The sequence below is a fragment of the Psammomys obesus genome, unplaced genomic scaffold (assembly GCF_907164565.1).
Source record: "Psammomys obesus unplaced genomic scaffold, mPsaObe1.curated_primary_1811, whole genome shotgun sequence".
NCBI lineage: Eukaryota > Metazoa > Chordata > Mammalia > Rodentia > Muridae > Psammomys > Psammomys obesus.
Genome location: NW_026585895.1, coordinates 41,505,628 through 41,527,602, shown reverse-complemented (window position 1 = coordinate 41,527,602; position 21,975 = coordinate 41,505,628). Strand labels below are relative to the sequence as shown.

The following is a 21,975-nucleotide window of genomic DNA, read 5'->3' as shown; positions in this document are numbered from 1 at the left end:
GATAGATAGATAGATAGATAGATAGATAGATAGATAGATAGATAGATGATAGATAGATAGATAGATAGATAGATAGATACAGATATGTGTAATAAGCTCTCATCAAAAAAGCTTCCCACTATAGAAAATGGAAGGAATCACATGAAACCACAACTGAACAAAATGCAGAGATCAATGGATTGTGGGTATCTGAGCCTTAGTGGATATATCTCCAGCTCAGCTCCTGCATCTATAGCTCAGAATACATCAGAAAGGAAGTAACAGAAAGATTTTAAGAGTCAATATACCAGGAAGTCTGCATGACTTTATAATTGCCTCTTTAGAAAGGGCTGCATAAACAAAATATATATTATATATAGTGAGATTTTTTCCTCTTTCATAAGAGCATGCCAATTTATATATATATATATATATATATATATATATATTCTAATTAAAAATGGTGAAAAAAGTATTGAGTGAATATGGATTTTTCTTCTTCACATCTTTACCACACCATAGTAGAATGAAACTCCATAGGTGTATTTCCACCTAACTGTTTGAGCTTCTGTTTTCTATGTAATGATGAGCTTTATGACATTACTCACCACTGACATCTTTCTACATTAATTTTCTCAGCGTTATTTTTTAAATATTTTCCTGTTGGAAATTCCTCTGAAGTAGTAATCTAAATGTCGGCACCGTGTGTGTCAGCTAAGGGGTGTAGTTGAAAGGATAGGTATACACAGCAATTATTTCACTGTTGTTTGATTTCATGGATTACTTTCAGGCAGATACCCAGTTACAGAAATTATTGGTTAAAATAATAAAAACCTATTTTAGGCGTAAGTAGATAGTGATAAACTCTTTATAAATTTAAAAATCAATGCATTCTCTGCACCGTAGAATTTTCTGCATTTTCACTTTCATCATTTGTACTAGTTTTTAATCAAACCCTTCCAGAGATACCACTGAACATTTAAGTAACACAGTGCTCCCATTAAAAAAAGTAAGAAAGGCTTATAGAAAGAACTTTGGAAGAAACCTTCATCTTTAGAGTTAATTCTCTTTAAAACACACATAGTTGCCTGTTTCCCATTCTGTAGTGCAGTTATAATAATGCAGCCTCTTACTTTTGGCATTCATCTAAAGCTAGCACATGAGGGTGGTCATCCTCTGACATGGTGATGACTGCTTCCCTGTCAATCGCTCCCGGCTGAGTCTGGTCTACTGTGTGCCTGGTGATGGAGGACGTGCTGGAGCTGGTCCAGTACAGGGTATCCCAGGCTCTGTGATAGGCGAGGCCCTCGACGGAGCCCACATCTGGTGGAGGAAAGCAGACAATAAATCACATCACGTTTTATTAAAAATGCCTTCTAACAAAGATATATACACATACTCTATTTTATCAACCATTTCTCCACAAACTCTGAGTTGAAAATAAAAAAAGTTATTCCTGTAAGTAATATATTATGACATACACCAAATTACATTAAAAAAGTGATATGTGTGTTTGCATGTTTTTTATTTTATTTTATTTTTATTAGTTACATTTTGTTAACTCTATGTCCCAGCTGTATCTCGCTCCTCATTCCCTCCCCAACCCCACACTCCCTCCCTGGTCTCCTCCCTGCCCCTTTCCAAGTCCACTGATATGGGAGGACCTCCTCCCCCTTCATTTGACCCTGTTTTATCAGGTATCTTCAGGGCTGGCTGCAAAGTCCTCATCTGTGGCCTAACAGGATTGCTCCTCTCCTGCGGGGGTGGGGAGGTCAAAGAGCCTGCCCTTGAGATCCTCTTAGAAATAGTCCTTGTTCCCCTTACTTTGGAAAACTACTTGGTTACTGAGCTACCACGGGCCACATCCGAGCAGAAGTTCTAGGTTATATCCACAGATGGTCCTTGGTTGAGTGTCAGTCTCAGAAAAGACCCTGTGCCCAGATATATTTGGTACTTGTAGAGCTCCTATCCTTTTCATATCATACTAACTCCCCTTCTTTCATATTGCATGTTTTTGTATGGAATGTAGGAATAGATTTTTAAAAACAAAGTTATTAAATACTTAATTTTTCATCCAAATATGAAAACCACAAGTATTTCATTTCCCTTTGGTGTAGGAAAATTATGGTATTCAATTTTGTGTCTGATAATTAATTTCAATAAGTACATAAAGACAAAAATGTAAAACATTGTGAAAATCATTAGCCAGGAGGACCACATAGGATCAGTGGTGGTGAGTTTTCTGCTGATGTTGCAGATCTAGAAATTTTAAGTATAACCAAATACATCAGACTGACATTCATATCAAAAGCCAAATAAGCATCTGACTTCCTACTGTCAATGATGGTAGACAATATTTTAGTAAGCTAGCTGGCAAGTTTATTCAACCTGTTCTGCTCAGTGATTTGAAATAAGTTGGTCTCTAAAGAATACTGCAAATGTCAGGAAAAGACAAGCTGTGGTACAGCTTGTTGAGCTGTACACTCTGTGGTACAGAGTGTTGAGTTAAAATACAAAGAGATCATATCATGAGGTAGCATTCCATCCCTGTCCTTGAGCCTAATGAAAAAATAAGTATGTTGTTAGAGGCTCTGTTCTTTTACTGGTTAAAGAGGATGTAGCACAAAGTCAAGAGGAAGTGTTTATCTCAGGAATGTGCTACAGCTGAAAAGGGTCTTTATTTCCTCTTGAGTGGGTACTACTTTCTCCTAATTGTTTTTTGCCCGAGGCTGTAGGGTATGAGTTCACTGCTGAAGTCTATACCACTGTTGTGGAACATATGGTCCTTTGAAAAGTCCAGGTTACTCTGACACAGAGAAATAGCTTTGATACCTTACTCAAGTAAAAAAGCTAAAGTAAGTGCCTTGTGGATACAACGCTCTTCAAATGTCTTAACTTTTTAGTTTTCAGACAAGTATAATTCTATGTTTCAAAATTTCTCTGTTGTGGACATTTTAACATAGAGTACATTCGGCTCCTCTTTGATTTGTGTGTTCCAAAACACTGCTTTTCTTCAGCACACACACTCTCTCTCTAAAATTATTCACAGAATTGTACATTTACTAGGAAATATAGAGTTAATTCTAAGTTCCTTCACCTGAGCTGGGCAACTAAAATGAAATACATTGAACCTCAGTCACCCATATAGTCTCCTTTGCAGAGTGAAATGATGGGTAGTAACAGAAGATGAAAGGACAATCACAACTCTCCAGCTCTAATCAGATTATAGGATTTTCCTGTTTTCCTTCATTGTAAACAAAATGGTGTTTGTACATTCCTGATCATTTTGCTAATGTCATTTGTTTTGTAAGATTGACTAGATTCAAAGCATACCAGATGCCAAAAAGCCTTTTGGTAAACAGCTTTGGAATTGGAGGTTTTCATGGTAGAAATTTGGAATGATGTTATAAATCTTTGGAACTTGTGGACTCAAAATACAAATGATGTCTCAATTTCATCTCATTTACAGTCAATCTAAACTCCAACTATCCTGGAACAATCTAACTCTACTTACCTGGGTCTCCTTGATTGCCCTCCAAGGCCTGAAATTCAGCAAGAGTAGAGACTCTAAACACTTCAAGGTTCTGAAAGCAGCCAAGTTAACTAAATACCCATCTTATAAATAACATTTGGTTCTTATCCTGAGAAAAGACTATCAAGTAGCTAGAAAGATATTAGCAGACTTGGACACAATTGAGAATAGGAGTTCCTTTTCTCTGATGACACCAGAGAAGAAATTATCACAACTCTACCCTTCTTTAGTATTTAACAAACCCATATGAAAATGTAGAGGTATCTGGGGTTTGTTGTAGCTTGTTAAGGAAAACCTATTTCTCCTTTGTCAAAGTAATAGAATCAGATTGTATCTCTTACCTGGGTGAAAGCTTGACATTCTACGCTGGCTAAAATATTATACACTATTGTCCCCTTTCATAAGAATTAATCCATTTATGACTGTTGGTGACTCAGGCAGGAGCCTACATTTCTATAAAACTGATTTATCTGACAAAATGCTAAGCAGATAAGAGGAGTAATGTTCCTCAATGTGATAATACAGTTATATCTCCATAACTGCCTTCCTTGGTTGCCTTCAGATCTTAACTGCTAAGCCAGACTGAGTTCTCTCACCTTTTACTCCTTTTTATTTTCTATTTTTCTTTGGTCACTGGCACAAATACTAAGAATGCTTTCCCTGATTCTTTTGGGTCTCTCTCTCTCTCTCTCTCTCTCTGCACCCATTGATTTACTTGCATATCTTCACTGCTCAATCTGCCAGTTTCTGAGTTCTAACTCAAAATGAATAATTTTTCTTAAGATACCAGCTAAAACTTATGGCCAAACTTTGGGCAGAAATAATGCAGGGAATCTTATGAAAGAAGTGGGAAACAGTAAGACCTGGAGAGGACAGGAACTCCACAAGAAGAGCAACAGAACCAAAACATCTGGGCACAGGGATCTTTCCTGAGACTCATACTCCAACCAAGTACCATGCATGGAGATAACCTAGAACCCCTGCACAGATGTAGCCCATGGCAGTTCGGTGTCCAAGTGGGTTCCATAGTAATGGGAACAGGGAGTGCTTCTGACATGAACTGCTTGGCTTGCTCTTTGATCACCTCCCCTTGAGGAGGGAGCAGCCTTACCAGGCCACAGAGGAAGACAATGCAGCCACTCCTGATGAGACCTAACAGACTAGAATCAGAAGGAAGAAAAAGAAACCCTCCCCTACCATGCGTGGAGAGGCATGCATGGAGAAGGGGGAGGAAGAAAGAGATTGGGAGGGGAGGAGGGAGGGAACTAAAGGGGGGATACAAAATAAATAAAATGTAATTAAAAATAAAATTAAATTAAAATTAGAAAAGATACCAGTTAAAATCAAAAGCATACTTGCCCTGACATTGACTATTTTCACTTTCTCTGAAGATAACCCCATAACACGCACACATACACACACACACACAAATACACATACATATACTCATATAACACACATACAGACATACACACACATGCACACACATACACTCACACATAGAGATAGTCATACATACACTCATATACACATACACACATATAAACACATACACACAGACACATACACACACACATACGCACACACACCACTTTACTGCTGACTGTGCCTATTTTTATGGACTTTAACTCAAATGGCTTGGTTTCTTTTTTCACCTTCAACTACCTCCTCCTGTCATCTATCAAGATGTACAACTTGCCTGCTCTGTTTTTATTTTCTCTCAAGCTCTAACAAGATGGTCCTACATGTTCCTTCTCAGTTTATTTTAAAATCGTTTTATCAACAAAAGTAAGAAAAACAAAGGAGGACTCTAATCCCTTGTTACAATGACTATGGAAGAATTCTAAAAGCATCCAGGTTGTGAAGGAAGAAGAAGGGCTATGTCTAACTATGGATGGCAAGCTCTCACATATACAAAATGTCAAGGTACTTGGAAGTGATTATAACAATGCTGTGCTCATATACAAAAGATATGCGAACTAGAGTTGGGACCTGAATGTAGAAGGTAAAGTGGAAAACTGTCGGAGCAGGCTGTCTTCTACTCATGTTCATGTCTTATACAAGATGAAAGTACAAACTGCAAAAGTAAAACAGATACGTGGATATTCATCAAAATTAAAAATGTCCATTCTTCAAAAGAGAGTACTGCACAACACGGTTCACTTAGACTGGAAGGAGAAAACATTTGTGAATCATTTACATCACATAAGACATGTATTCCAAATATGTCTAAAAGCTCTTACAACTCACAAAAGCAGAAGACAATGCAGTTGGAAAGTGATCAAAGACTGAAAGACTTTTTTTTTTTTTTTTTTTTTGGTAACAAAGGGCTGGCAGCCACATGGAAGTAGATCAACATTTCTAGTCCTCTGGAAAATACCAACAAAAATCATACTTCATATCCACAATGATGTCAAAAAACAAAGGCAAGATTTTGCAAAGCTGTGGAAGAATTGAAAATACAACAAAGTATCGGTGCAAATACGGCCTCACTGTAAAACGTGTTGAGTAAGGAATTAGCATATTTCAGGCAGCTTCAATGGTAGGCGTATACCCAAGAGAAATCAAAACATGAATCAATGTACACTACTGTTCACAGAAGCTGTGCTCATAACAGCCAAAGGCAGAAATTATCCACATGCCAATCAAATGCTGAGTGTGAATAGGTTAAAAATACGATACAACAGAGTGTCATTAAAGAATACAAATATGAAATTCTAGTATAGAGTAAAACACAGGAAAGTCTTAAATGTATTGTTCCAAAAAATATATATAGATAGATATAGATATAGATAGATATATAGATATATAGATAAGTTGCCAAAGAGGACACATGCATTTATAGTAAATGTTCAGAATATGCAAAGCTTGTAAATAAAATGTATATTATTGGTCACCTGGTTAGTGGCCAGGACGTAGGGTAGAACAAAAAGGGAGTTATTTACTGCGTGGTTGCTGGTTTGTCAGTTGGTTTTAAAGGAAGAGGTGTAAAAATGTTCTTAAAGTAAAGAGGATGACTATGTTCCACATACCCAACCCTGCACATCAAGAAGCTATGTGAGAGTCCGCTCAAAGAATGCTCGCTGTCTTTTAAGGCTGAGTCAGCAAAGCAGATGCTTCTGATTATTGCCTGAATAACATCCTGGTCCACCCTTGACCAATAGGCTGGAATGGGAAATCCAGAGAAAACTAGTTTCGTTCTACCAAAAGGATTCACTTTCCTTCTCTCTGGAAGAAGAGAAAAATGGTTACTATGGTGCTCACTGACATACCAGGGATCAGGCTGTCCTCCAGACTCCTTCAGAATCACAAGTAAAAACAGAAGAGGACTATTCAAAATAGAGGCTCACTTCATGATGACTAAATTTTACCTGGGTTAAGAAGTTATTTATTTCCCTCTGTCCTGCTGTTTTTATGGAATTTAGTGCTATACATGTCTGAATCTGCTGCCTTGTATTCATCTCTTTGGCCAATAAAACAAAACAAAACCTACAAATTCCAATGCCAGAGTAGACAAAGACCTTAAATATTTAGAATATTCTGTTTATACTCTAAAACAGAAGACAGAAGGTCAACTCTCCATTTGAGATGGTACTCCAAAACAGAAGAGAGTTGAAACCAGTTCAGGCAGACTTGGTATGGCCTTGGGAGAAACAAGTTGGTTTTATACTAACAAGTCTGGTGGTAGTTAGACAGTCTCTCACAGAAATAAGAAACAGGCAGTCCAACCAGGGCTGGTTTGAATCCTAGTTTAGCTGGTCACCTTGGGCAACTACCTTTGTCTCCAGCTTCTTCAGCCTTCTTAACATTTCTACTCCTGATAGGGTCTTGCCTCCTAAATGTTCTAGTCCAATTTGCTAAGTACATACTAGAATCTGTTAAACTCTAGGTGCTCAAGACCCAATATCAGTACTTAAATAATCAAGAAATAGAAGACAAATAATAGCTCAGATGTGCTCGAATGCCAAAAGACAATGGGGAAATAAAATGAGTAAAATATATTTGCTAAATTCTGAACCAACGTTGAGCCAAAATTCAAATCATCTTGCCCCCCGGGCATGAATAGTATTAACAGAAAGCATAACTCACCTGCTATTGTTCTGCTTCTATAACCAGAGGGCTTTCTGCCCTTCTTCCCTGATCAAATAGAAATACCATGGTGACACAACTGTGCCCCTATCCTTATTAAAAGTTTCTATCCTGTCATACTTGCTAATAGCCACCACAGCTACATCAACAGGATGTACTCATCTTGTAAACCCCCTGCTCCCTCAGCTCAGGGCTGCCATTTTGGACGTGTTGTCACAAGACTGTGTGTCCCTGACCAGTTCTGTGTGGTTCAATAAATACTTCAAATTCATAAAGAGTTAATCCTGATCTCCTTCCTTTCGGTGAGAACAGCAGTATTAAAAACAATGCTACAGCTTAAAACTCTAAGCAATTCATTCATTCATTTGTTGTTGTTTATTTGCTTTGGTATTATGCAACAGTTTCATTTCAGTCTTAGTTACTTTTCCTATTGCTGTGGAAATTTTCCTGACAAAACAGACCTAAGAAAAAGGTGTTTTTTTTTTTTTTTTTTTTTCGGGTCTTTGTCATCATAGTGGCATGAATTGGTATCCACAAATAGAAAGCAGAATGATGAACACTGGTGTTCAGCTTGCACCATTCCTTCCTTACATGCAGCTAAAGTCCCAAGACCAAGATTCTTGGTGTAGATGTTCACACTTCAATTTATCTAATCAGCATAATCCCTTATGGACAGTGCCCCAGACATAGCCTCAGACTAACACAGTCCTTCATAAGCATGCCCACAGGCTTGTCTTCTAGAGATTCAAATTCTGTCAAGTTGATACTAAATGTTAACCATTATACTTGTTTTGTTGTTCTCTTTGTTTTGTTTTCTTATTTGGAAACTTCTACTACCTGTAATCTCATCTCGAGAAAGTCTATGTCAGAAAGAGTACTGTAAGTTTAAATTCAGTTTGGGCTATGGAATAAGATGATATCTAAAAGAATAAAGCAAAAAAAAATAAACAGTTAAATACTACATTTTAGGAAAGACTCTAACTCATTTAATAATTATCTAAATTGAAGCAGGGATGATGACATAGGCCTGTAATTCTAGCCATCTGGAAACTGAGACAAGAAGATCACATATTCAAGACATATATGCTTAGAGAATATGTTCAGTGGTAGCCTAGGCAATATAGTGAAACTTTGTCAAAAAATAAAAAATCAATAAAAATAGATAGGACCAGTTTTGCAGAGGAAGAATAGTTCATATACACAGCACTAAAAATAACTTTCTTTTCTTTTAACAAACTCAGACATGCATCAAAATTTGCCTGTCTCTTGCTACCACCACAGAAAGCTAAGAAATACAAGTGAAGGCTGAGTCCTAGGTGATCCTCAGTGTTTCAGGCTTTCTAGAACAACTGGAGGAAAGCATTAGTTTGAATAAATATTGGCGCAGCTCCAATATGTACAGGACCCACGGAACAGCATGAAGTCATTCCAAGGTGCCTGAAGTCTTGTTATTGCCAAGAAAGATAAGATCAGCACCTAAGTATTTAAATAGAAAGTGACATTGAATAAACCCTCCCGTGTCATTGAGAAAAAAGTTCCCTCTGCTCAATAGTAGGAGCAGAACACACTCAGCATCTCCCAGGTCAACTCTCATGGTGAACAGCAATCCCAGCAACGTTTACTCACAAAGGGGCCATAAAGGAATAGCCTACCTTGTGATCTTAACCAAACGAAGATCCGGAGCCTACAGAGTTACCATATTCATCACACTTTATTCATGCTTTCTCGTAGCATTCTTTGCTTTAGCAGTCTGGGTAAATAACACTCTTTGTAGCAGTAAATCCTTAAGTAAATAATGATTGATGTTTTATTATGTGATAGTGTATTCTAGTATTTGTGGTGGCATAGAAACTGTGTGTATCTATTATATAAAAGAGACAAAAGAATAAAAATCCCTTCAAAACGCAGGCATGAGTGAGAGGTAAAAATAAGGACTTTTGGGATTCCAACACATAGAAATATATGGGTTGTGAAAGGAAATCAAGCATTATATAGAGTCCATCAGCTATTCTCTGGTAGTAGACCAGTAATTTCAGGAATATATATTTTGATGTCTCTCAGTTGTGATTATTTAAATAATAGAGGAGGCCAACACAACTGGACAGAACACATAAATGAGACTTAACTTGATACAATGATTTTCATCTCTTTTAATTCCCTTCCCAGAATGTAAAGTTGCACTATAAACTTAACATAGATCAGAACCATCACACGCAGACATCAGCACCACGAGGACCTCCTGCATGTACTAATTTGTGCATTATTTCTTCCTTCCTACAATCTATCCTTCCTTCTGAAGACATTTGATCTTGTGACACCCATTTTCATTGTCTTTCTCTTTGCTCTGTCTTCGGGGCCGTTTATTTACATCTTTGGTCTTTTCACATGTTTAAAAACTTTAATTCTTCTCTGATCCAGCTTTTGGAATTGTTTGTTTTGACTTCCAATTTTTCACCTTCACCTCTTTTCTGGTGTCCTGATCCAGCGGCTCCATCTGATTTTGCCTCTTCATTCATTCTTATTGATTAATTTCTGCAAAGAGGCTCAAACAGAGGAGAGATGTTTGCAGATATTCTATTCTGTCTCTGAGAGTGCTTGGCATTTTAAAGCTATTTTTTCAGGTGATAGGTCTTAAACTTCAGAGCCTCAATACAAGCTCTCTTCCACACGTGGAGGTAGAATCTATTCCTTTGCTTGATCATATAGGTAGATAGCTTGTGCCAGTATTTACATAGTTAAATTATATATAAATAATTCAAAAAGAATAATGTTTCTTTTCTAATTTAGCATAGCACTCATAAAATTAAGTTCTACTTTACACAAGTTTGTATTGCTAGCTTTAGATGTGATGGGGTGTGTACAGCTTTCTGAGACTTTGGTGTGATGCTGTCATGTACAAATATGGTGTCCTACAGTTATACTAAGATGTTTGGACCTGAACCACAATGCTTATCTGTACCTTCTTTGGCATGTCAAGAATAAGAATATATGAATTTAGATTCTATGCCCCTTCCCCATTCAAAAGTATTTGTGGGAAATAAGAAACAAATACACTCTTGTTTGTATGCATGTATGTTGCATATATGTGTAAATGTGTTTGCTTGTGTGTAGAGACCAGAGGTCAATGTCAGGTGTCTTCCTGTATTGTTTTTCACCTTATTTTTGATGCTGGGTCGCTCTCTCTCCCTGAACCTGGAGCTCACCAGTTTGTCAAAACTAGTTGTGTTGCGAGCTCCAGGTAGTATGCTGCCCCTGCCTTCCAGGCCTGAGATTGTAGGATTCGTCATCATTTCCACATCTTTACATGAGTGATGGTGATGTACTCTTAGGGCATCATGTTAGTATGCCATGCACTTCACTATAGTTAGGTGCGGTGTTGTTTGCAGTTCAGTTTGTGGAGTTCATAAGCAGAGCTATCCAGGAGAAGCTGAGACAAGCCACTTTGAGTCAGCCAGCTTGGAGAGGGAAATTTTGAGCCCCAATGGCTAAGTTAACTCTTGCTGGCTAGAAAGAGTTCAGAAAGAGCTAGAGTGAACTGATCAAGAGTAAGCCTCCAACATGACAATAACATCAGACAAATACAAATTACTTTTACAATTACTCAAAAGAACCATACTGTATTTCTCATTTAACTTTTTCCTCTTCTTTCTTGTGTGGTACATCAGTCAGTATTTTTTTTATTAATTTTTATTTTTTATATTAATTTTTATTTTTTATATTAATCACAGGTTATTTACTTTGTATCCCAGCTGGAGCCCCCTCCCTCATTCTCTCCCAATGTCACCCTCCTTCCCTCATTTCCTTCCTGCCCCTTTCCAAGTCCACTGATAGGGGAGGTACTCCTCCCCTTCCATATGACCCTAGCTTATCAGGTGTCATCAGGACTGGCTGCCATGTCCTCTCCTGTGACCTAGCAAGGCTGTTCCTCCCTTGCGGGGTGGGAGAGATAAAGGAGCCAGTCATTGAGTTCATGTCAGAAATAGTTCCTATTCTCCTTACTAGGGTACCTACTTGGATACTGAGCTATCATGGGCTACATCCGAGTAGGGGTTCTAGGTTATATCCATACATGGTCCTTGGTTGGGAATCAGTCTCATGAAAGACCCCTGTGCCCTGATATATTTGGTTCTTGTGGAGCTCCTGTCCTCTCCAAGTCTTACTAACTCCCCCTTCTTTCATATGATTTTCTGCACTCTGCCAAGGTTTGGTTATGAGTCTCAGCATCTGCTTTGATACACTGCTAGGTAGAGTCTTTCAGAGGCCCTCTGTGGTAGGCTCCTGTCCTGTTACTTGTTTTCACCTACTTCCCATGTCCATCCCATTTTGCCTTTCTGATTGAGGATTGAGCATCTTACGTAGGGTCCTCCTTCTTGTTTATCTTCTTTAGGTGAACATATTTTAGTGTGTTTATCCTATCTTACAGGTCTATATAAGTGAGATATACTATGTGTGTCTTTCTGCTCCTGGGATACCTTAGTCAGTGTTTTTAACCAAAGCATATTTTACCGTGTCTGCCTTCTTAATCATATTCACTATAATTACTGAAGCAACTCATGCCTGAGCTTGGGTCCCAATTAGGCCTGCAAATGTCATATTTGTCAAGCCAAGCCATTATTCACCCACCAGCTCCTGTGAACCAGAAAATACATATAATGTCTTTAAAAAATATATTAGGACCTACGTATGAACTTGGATGGGTGACTGGATTTATCTGTCCCTCTTTCCAATATGGTCTTATTGAATGAATCTCCTTTTCTGGTATTCACTATGAAATTGGCTCTTTTGAATTATTGAATTATTTGGGTGGCTAAACCTGAATTTTAGAATTAAAGACTGTGATGTGAAGTCTGGTACCATTTTGATATTTAAATTGCTATGGAAGAAAGTGTTAAGAATTTTATTAAGGTAAGGAAAATTTTTGGTGCAGTATTTTGTGGTTTCTGCTTCTAATTTTATACACACACATACACAGACACACACACACACATACACACCACATTCATTCATTTTTTAAAAACAAAATTAGTCTTGTTATTCAGCTATGACTCTCCAGTACTCACTATGTAGCCCAGAGTAGTTTTGGACTTGCAACAATATCCCTGCCTCAGTTTCATATATTATAATCATGAGATTCTATGTATTCAACTATAAATATTGATTATTCACTTATCTTTTAAAAGGTTTATGATATAGTCACAATTTTTATTTGTTATAGACATATAATAAGTTTGCTATGTAAGAATATATATTATATGTACACACTACCATATAATATAATAGATTAAAATATTTGGGTCATTTTTGTTCCTGAAGAAAAATTACATCTTGCATTCAACTTTTTGAAAAGCTAAGTAGCTGATTAGAACTTAAACAACTGCAGAGATGTTAGAATGTTTCAGGTCAAAAGCAAAATTACAGTTGAAGTTTGTCTATTTTTAGGCTTCTTTAAAGCTACTCCTTTCACATGACTCTCTGAGCCTGACCTAACATCCTGTGACTAATATGCAAAACTCTTTGAAATGTATGACGTGAACAAATCGCTAGCTTCTACCCACCAAGAGTCTAGTACCATCGGATAGCATCATAAGCCAAAGCAGCAGTCTCTCTGCTTTGATTTAACATGCCTACTTAGTGTTTACATCAACCTATTTGGAATGTGCCTTGATTTGTCATATTATTTGTTATGTTACTATAAAAATTTCATCAAACTGCCACAATTTTGGAACGTGGAAAATGGGATGACTTGAATCTTCTTTCTACACCGCTGCATTCATGTGGGGCTGCAGAATAAACTACCTCTTATCCCTGTGAAGTGATATGTGTGTTTTCCTTTGACAATCTCATTTGGCTAATCATGGAAAATATCAATAAAAATGTAAAGATTTAACTTTTAAATGATTCATTAATTAATTATGGTTTAAATAAAATGACATTATAGTATTGAAAGCCTTATTTTTTAGCCTTGATATGTCTCTCTTCAGAATCCATTGATTTCAATCATACCTTAATTTAGTTTTTAGAGTATTTCACTTCTGACATCAAAAAGTACTGTAGGAGGGGGCAAGGTCATAACCTAAAATGCAGCACAACTTTTCTTAGTGTTTCATTTTTCCAACACATTTTAAACATCCTTAGTGACTGGATAACACGTGTTCTATTTTAGCTGTAGCTATAGACTGACAGTATGTATAAACACTAAAATAAAACTAAGATTTAATATTAATAAACTCAAATGAGTATCATTACAGAAGACAAAATTTTAAGTATTTTAATGAGGATGCTTAAGTAACTGAAGTAAGAATGTTGCTTGTTAACAAACCAAAACCAATGTACAATTCCCACAGTGTATCATTCTGTGTTTTAGTCTCCTTAATTTTCTACATTCCTAGTTTTTATGATCATCATGTTCTTGGTATTCCCTGTATATCAATTGACACTTTATATCTGTATTAGTCAAGGCTGTGAGTGATTGCTCAGGGTCCATGACTTTACTTATCAGCACCATCATTAATAATCCATGCCCCCGCCGAGCAACATCCCCCACACCCTTTTCCAGGGCCCATCCTGGTAAATAAATGAAACCAGAAAAGATCATATTCTGTGAGGTAACCTAGACCTATAAAAAATTATCTCACTGGAAGCACCTAGCTCCAAATCTTCAGATGTCAGTATACATCCCAGAGCAACTGCAGAAACCAGGAAACCAAAAGGAAATCAATGCAGGGTTTTCTGAAACATTTATCTGATGCGGAAACAGGGATTGGAGAAAAAAATAAAATAACGAGAGGGGAGAGGAGCAGAGGGAGAGGAAAGAAGATAAGGCAAGAGGAAGAGTCACAAACATAACTTTAGGAAGCTTTTCTCCGCTATAAAAATAGAACTATGCATCTCCTATACCCACTGGGTCCTACTATTCTTTCCCAATTCTTCCACAAGACCCCTAAGCTTTGCCCAATGTTTGGCTATGAGTCTCAGCATCTGTTTTCTTCTGCTGTTGGGTGGAGCCTCTCAGAGGACAGCTATGCTTGGCTCCAGTCTGAAAGCATAGCAGAGTATCTTTAATAGCGTCAATAGTGTCTGGGGTTGGCTCTCTCCCATGGAGTTTTGCCTCAGGTTGCTCAGGCATTGGTTGTACATTCCCTCAATCTCTGCTATATATGTATTCCTGCATGTCTTGTAGGCAGGATAAATTTTGGGTCAACGTTTTTGTGGGTGGGTTGGTGTTTCCCTCCCTCTATGAGGATTCCTGCCCACAGTTTCTCTTTCATTTGCAAGTCCTCTGTCTTTCTGCCCCCTCTCTCCAGTCTGTTCTATATCCTCATTTCTCTCAACACACGTGCTCATTCGTCATCCCTGTTCTCTCTCTTCATTCACTTCTTCTATCCATTCAATATCTACTTTTGAGTGATATTTAAGCATCCTTCCTTAGGAGCAGGAGCTATCTCTTACATGGAGTTTGTTGCCTGCTTTTCAGTCACTTCCCCCTGGTGGGGCTGCCTTGCCAGACCACAGGGCAAGAAGCAGCACTCTGTTCTGACACATTTGATGGGATGGGTGGGTGGGATGTGTGGGGAGTGGAGGGTGGGGTGGGTGGGGAATCCCATATTCTGAAGGGAAGGGAAAGAGGGATAGGAGAAGAGGGAGGAAAGATGGGACTGGAAGAAGAGAGGGCTACAATTAGAATGTAAAGTCAATAAATAAATAAATTGATTTAAGATGAAACAATGCAATACCTGTTCTTCCTCCAAATTTCACTTAACTTTAAAGATTGTCCTCAGAGAGTATCTTCTAGACTCCTTTACACTAGACTTTTCTCTCACCCATTTACACTTATTCATGTATAACAGCACGTGTCCCAAACTGCTACTTTAGTATTTTAAACAGTATCGAAGTGACTTTTATACCCATTTCTTGAACTATTTTGCAGCGTCTGGGTTGAAATTCGCAGAATATAGAGACTCTGTCCCACACCGTTCTAACCCTTCCCTGTAACACCAGACCCCGGCAACGGCAGGCTGTGAATGTATGTCTGCGCAAGCCTCCAATTAAACGCTCAAACACGATCTCCGGTCTGGGCCAGCTCGAGTCAGTGTTCTATCTGTGCTGCATGCAGGTGAGCTCGCATGAGTGTGTGCAGTGCGTGAGTGTGTGTGTGTGTGTGTGAACACTAATCTTCTTTACTATTTCGAAGCTTATCATTACCATGACAGGGGCGTTTATTGCTGCGGTTTCCTCATGTTTGTTTGCCCGCACACGTGTTCTCATGCAAAGACTCAGTGTTCTCTTTAAAACGCACTGTCTTGACAGAAACCAATGTAAAATGACACTTGAGGACAAAAAAAAAAAAAAAATCATCGAATAGTCCTGAGGGTATCAGCTTCTATTTCTGTTATTTTATTTTTATGTGTGTATATTTGTACATGTGAGTATGTATATACATACATGAATATTACATGTGGGTATGTGGTATATGCAGATGGCTATGTGTGGTAGTTTATACCAGTGCATGAATAGAAGCTGTTGTGTGTCGCCCTTTATCAGTCTGTCGTATTTTCTTTAAAAAAACACCTCTTACTAAACCTTGAGTTAAAGTCGTGGCTGCAAAGCCTGAACTAGCTTCCTCTCTCCACCTTCCACAGTACTAATGTTAGGCACACTCAACAATACTCAAGTTTTATGTAGTTTCAAGGAACTTAAACCTGGTCCCTGAACTTACACAGCAGGCGTTCTACCAACTCAGCTATCTCCACAGTGCCCCATCAATAATAACCTAAATATTGTCGTGAAGAACTGCCATGCTTTTACTTTTCAAGTTACCCTTTGCCTAGGCCATAATAGTTAGTTTCTCGGCACTTATTCTTCACATTTTTTCTCAGGTTTTGTTTTAGTTTATAAATTCATTTTGAGTAATTATTCATGGCTGTACAAACAGAAATGTGGATTTATCATTGTGACTATTTTAAAGAAAATTTGAATGTCATTTTAAAATTTGCAGGCTAATTTAAATATATTTTTAAACTATTAACATTATGGTCAAATATATATTTATGAAATTATGAATATTTTAAAATTTTGCTGGTTGGAACTGCTTATATACCTGCTTATGTGTCATCAAGAATCATAAAGGTGAGGCACGGAGGAGTGAGTGAGAGGGGTATTGAGAAAGCTTTTACTATATGTGTGACGTTGTCAAAGAATGAACTTAATTAAAAAATGTGTAGGCAGGAAATTATTATGATGATATATACCAAGCCTTTTAGGAATCAGAATTTTTTTCCTTAATATGTAATCAACAAATTTTTCTTATTTATACACCATTTTATATTACACCATGCAGTATTTTAATTAATTCTTTGTTTAATGTTGATTAATTTTGAATGTCATTTTTCTATAAAATGTTTTGTAAAATGAAAAATAATTGGCTAAAACAACTTTCGTCTACCTTACTCAAATAAGAGTTAAAATCGTGGTGTGAATTATAGTGTAAAATTATAATTCCAATCTTTCTTCCATATTAAGTGAAAATTCAGATATCACAAAATATATAAAATACCAAAATGTTGATTGATATGAATTGAACACTCACCAAAGGTTTGATATATTTGACGAATAAGTTTTAATTTTATGAGTATTAGTCAAGAAAATTTGTAGTTTTTCTTCATAAAATTGGTGCTTCTTTGAGAAACCTGAATTCTTCTACACTGTCTTTATTTTAACCATATGGTTGTAGATAATTTCACCAAGTAGGATGACTTTGGAAACCCGCACTTAAATTAAAAATACAGTCTTGGTACTCCTCTCACGTACTCTTACATCCCTCTCCTTTCTGATGCTTGATGACACATAAGCAGGCATTTCAGTTCCAATCAGCAAAATTTATACACAAATATCCAAAGGAATGAAAATTGTATGAGTTGATCTAATGGGGAAATACAGGTAAACAATGGTGACAAGTCACAAGTGTGAAATTCCCTAAAGAAAGTAAATGGCACAAGATATGAAGGTGAGCAGGTCATTTTAAAGCTTGTATTGTTTCACAAATGTAAAATGCAAGACGTAGAGACTAGTTGGCTGGAGTGAATAAAGGAAGACCCTGGCAATTTGGGGTCAAAGTGTTTGTGGGTAGTTGGTGGGAGACACACACACACACACACATACACACACACAGAGAGAGAGAGAGGCTCTACCCAGCAGCACCTCAAAACAGATGCTGAGACTCACAGCCAAACACTGGGTGATGTATAGGGAGTCTTGTAGGAGGAAAGAGAAAAGGTCCTGGAGGTGACAGGAGCTTCATAAGAAGATCAACAGAGGCAACTAACCAGGGCCCAGAGGGACTTACTGAGACTGAAACATCAACTAAGGACCATGCATGTACTAGACCTAGGCCCCTAAAAAGATGAAGCAGATGGGCATGACCTCATGGGGGTCTTCTAGTAAGGGAAGTAGGAACTGCATTGGACTCTTTTGCCAGATTTTGATCACTTTCCCCACGTGGGACTGAATTGCCAGGCCACAGGGAAGAAAACACATTCAGTCCTGATGCAACTTGATGAGCTAGGCTGGATGGGAAAGGGAGCTTCCCTTTTCTGAGGAATATAGACAAGGGAAAAGGGAGGGAGAGTAGGACTGGGAGGAAAAGAGGGATGGGGTTACAACCAGAATGTAAAGTGAATAAAAAATAAATTAAATGAATAAATAAATTAAAAAAGTATGTGTTCAGGTTGTACCAGAACAAATTAGAAAAATAAAATGAGAAATAGAAACACGAAGCTGACAGTGTCTAAGACAGAACTCCGGGAATACCATATAAAGACTGTGCTACCATTTACAGCAGTTTATTTTCAAAACGAAGTTGTAAGATTTTTTTAAAATTGATGTGTAAAAAGCTAAAAGCGACATAAAAGAAAGCAGACAAGAAAAATTCAGAGTTGAATTTAAAGAAACTAGTAAGTAAAATGTCAAAGGTTTTGATGTTATAAGTTGGAAAATAATTATTTTCTATTTGCACAATGTTATTTAAGCTATTTAAGTAGTATTAGGGCAATGGACACAGAAGGACAGCTACAGACTTATGACTGATTGTATGTACATATATATCCATGCATTTCTACATGTGTGCAGATAGACACACCATAAGTAAATGAATCACAGCAATAACAAACACAGATATCAATGAAGGCCGTTCTTTGTCTTCGTTATGGAGACAATTCTGTCACCATTATGGAAATATTTGTGACACTTCCAGCCAGGTGATCCTCAAGAGCCTCAAGAGAAAGTGAATACTAATCTTTTAAAGACAATTAGTGCAATCAGCAGACTAAGTGACCAGAAAGGAGTCCCTATAATTATTGTTTATCCTCTATAAAATGACTTAATGACCAGCAGTCCCCAACTGTACTAGGATGCTATGAAGATAAATGAGGTCGTTTGTATTTAAAGCTTATGGTCTACTGAAAAGAAGCATTATGGAAATAACTCTTAGCAATGAAGATGCTGGTAAAATTTTTTAAGTAAGACAAAGTAACATGTCATCCTTCTGTCAGTTTAAAGATTATAGAAGCTTCTGAGAGAAAATAAAAAAAGATATTTAAATTCGAAATAAATGAATATGAGGAAAGTCCTCATCACATAAGAAAAGTTTCAGTCAGATATGGCAGACTGATGGACTGAGACGCTGCTTTGTAACTTTTATGACAATATTTTTAGACATTATCAGTTTTTCCTCTAAGTCCTAAATTTATCACATTTTAATCCAGTCATAATATACATCTTATACTTCTTTCTTTCGTTGTCAAATTCTGTTCATTTTCCTTAGGTTTTTGAGACCTGATGGTCACATAATAAATCATATTCACATTTAAGGTTTATGAATTCAGGCTCTGTACAAAATACTGCTGTATTCTTCAGAAAGATAAAGATATCTTGAGAAGGATAAAACTGAAGCTTGTAACATGAACAGCATGATGACATTTGTGCATTCAAAACCCAAATGACAAAAAACAATTATTGAGCTGGTTAAGAGGGGTGAGCCTGAGCTAGATATAACAGTAATATTCAATGATTCAACTGTATTGTTTAGTCTGTCAGCCAGTGTCATTTATGGAAAACCGCTACGTAAAGTGTTTGCATTACGCACTGTGTACTTCCTGGAGAAGACACCTAGAAGGATGTGGGGAATCACAGCTTTACCTCTGCTTATATTGACAGAAAGTACACAATTGTTTTCTTTCAAATTAAAAAAAATTATGCTCATTTACAGCGGACCCATCAATTACTTTTTTTTTCTAGGTTTTGAGTTACTTGGGATTTGCTTAAATTAAAAAAATATTAATATTTGTATGGCATTAAACATTCAAAATAGAAAAGAAATTCAAACAATTTTACGACAATATATTGATATGTAATCGACTTAACTGTTAGTTGTTATATTTCTGTGTTTTAAGGATTACATAATATACTTGGGGGAAGAAATATACCTTATAAGCAAGAAATAAATAATAGTTTAACATTCTTAAAAATGCAAAAACAAAAGTACTAAAATTGTTTATAAATTCCTGAGATTTAATTTAATAATGTATTTTCATTGAGCATTTTAAAACCTTCTTTATATAAATAAAGGATAACCTATCATTTTTCTGAACAATCACTTGTACTTAATTTATAGTATATATAGCTTAAGAATAGATTACCAGTTTTTTTGAAATTATTTTGTCATAAAAATCATTTAGACATAGAAATATGGACAGATATGTAAAGAAAATTGCTAACATGATAAATTTAGAAATGCAAGGTGCTGTATGCTTAACATCTTTACTAAATTTATTCTACCCGTGATGCTACTGTTTGTGATTTTCAGATGAATAGCATACTTAAATGAAGGGAACATTAATACAATATGATATTAATATACAAATACTCACATCATTCACATGCCATTGACATTGTGAATTAAATCAGTAATGGGGTGTATAACTGATTAAATATCTACACTGCAAAAAGCAGCAGTTCCAGATTTAGAGAGGCACTGCCAGACTGGTCACATCATTACACTGCCAAATGCCATCTATCACTTTTCCTGAACTTAACGAAGATGGATCACATCCCACAGATGAGATGCAGCATATAAATACTGCCAGGCTGATCTTCATCTGACTTTCCTCCAGAACAGACAAGCAACAAATCAATAATTGAAGAAATCATATTAGAAATTCAATGTTATTCAGTGCCCAGAAGAAATCATGTAGGACAGTACAGCCACAAATGGCCTTAACTTAATGAAACCTGCTAAACCCTGCTTTTCTGTAAAATTGCCCCATTTCCTCTTTAAGCATATTTACTTCATCAGTTTCAATGAAATGAACTCATTGCATTAGTCATCACTAGTGACTTACAATTTCAAAAGAAGACTGGTTTAGCACTAAGAAAACATCTTACAGAAAACCTTCTCTATCAGGTCCAGTATGCCTGCTGACTCAAGCTGCATAGCTCACACTGGTCAAGAATGTTAGTTTTAACCTTACTGCCTTCAAACACTGAAACAAAAGTGAATACCATAAAATATCTGTAAGCAAAGTATTCATACCACAACTTCAGTGTAAATTTAATAGCATTTCTCCATTAAACGTCTGTCTATGTTTCTGTTCATACAATATTCAGCCCTCACCTTTTACCTTTTTGGAAAATGCCTGTAAATTGCTTCAATATTCCAAGCATCGGAGACCTGAATGCTCTCTGTCTGCTGCCTTTGACAAAATTATGATAACAAATAACAGGTAGTCAGGACTGTGTGGCAAAGGAGAGAATGATGTCTTACAAGTTGTAAAGCATCCAAGGAAATGCTTTAACATCTACACTTACTTCTAAATGCACCATTAGAACTTTAATTAAGTTTTTACCCTTCCACTGTGCTTCTTGGATGGCCATAAAGCAGGTAATCATTCAGAAAAGAAAGAATGAACCTAAAGAGACAATCATTAGGTATAATAGAGAAAGAATGAATAAGACAGTGGTTACCATTTTGCTCTAGAAGTAGAGTGGACATTGGTTTTGTATTGGATAGTGCCCATACATGAACCTTTTTAAAAAATCATTTAATTCTGAAAACAGGTTAAACACTTCCAACACTAAAAATGACTAGCCTGAATTAGTATGTGTGCCTCAAAAAGGATGTCTAATTCTTCCCTTCTGATCTTAAGGTTTCCAAAATCAAACATTTAAACAAAAAAATGTGAAAATGAGGCATAAATAGAGTTTCAGTATAGGATAACATGTAGTTTTTAAACACATCCTTGAAACACACTCAACAAAAGATGAAGACAAGGCATAATGTTCCCCATTGGCAGGTCAGCTTTTTTTTTTCTTTTTTTTTTTTC

General features: G+C 36.7%; 1 protein-coding gene across 1 annotated transcript in view; it reads right to left on the bottom strand.

Annotated features, from left to right (window-relative positions):
* The window catches only part of Lrp1b (LDL receptor related protein 1B), a 2,073,786-nt gene that overhangs the window by 429,104 nt on the left and 1,622,707 nt on the right, over nt 1-21,975 (bottom strand). The window contains exon 41 of the mRNA XM_055599725.1: nt 1,113-1,302. Coding sequence (XP_055455700.1) covers nt 1,113-1,302 — 190 coding nt within the window. The remainder of the gene's footprint in view (nt 1-1,112; nt 1,303-21,975) is intronic.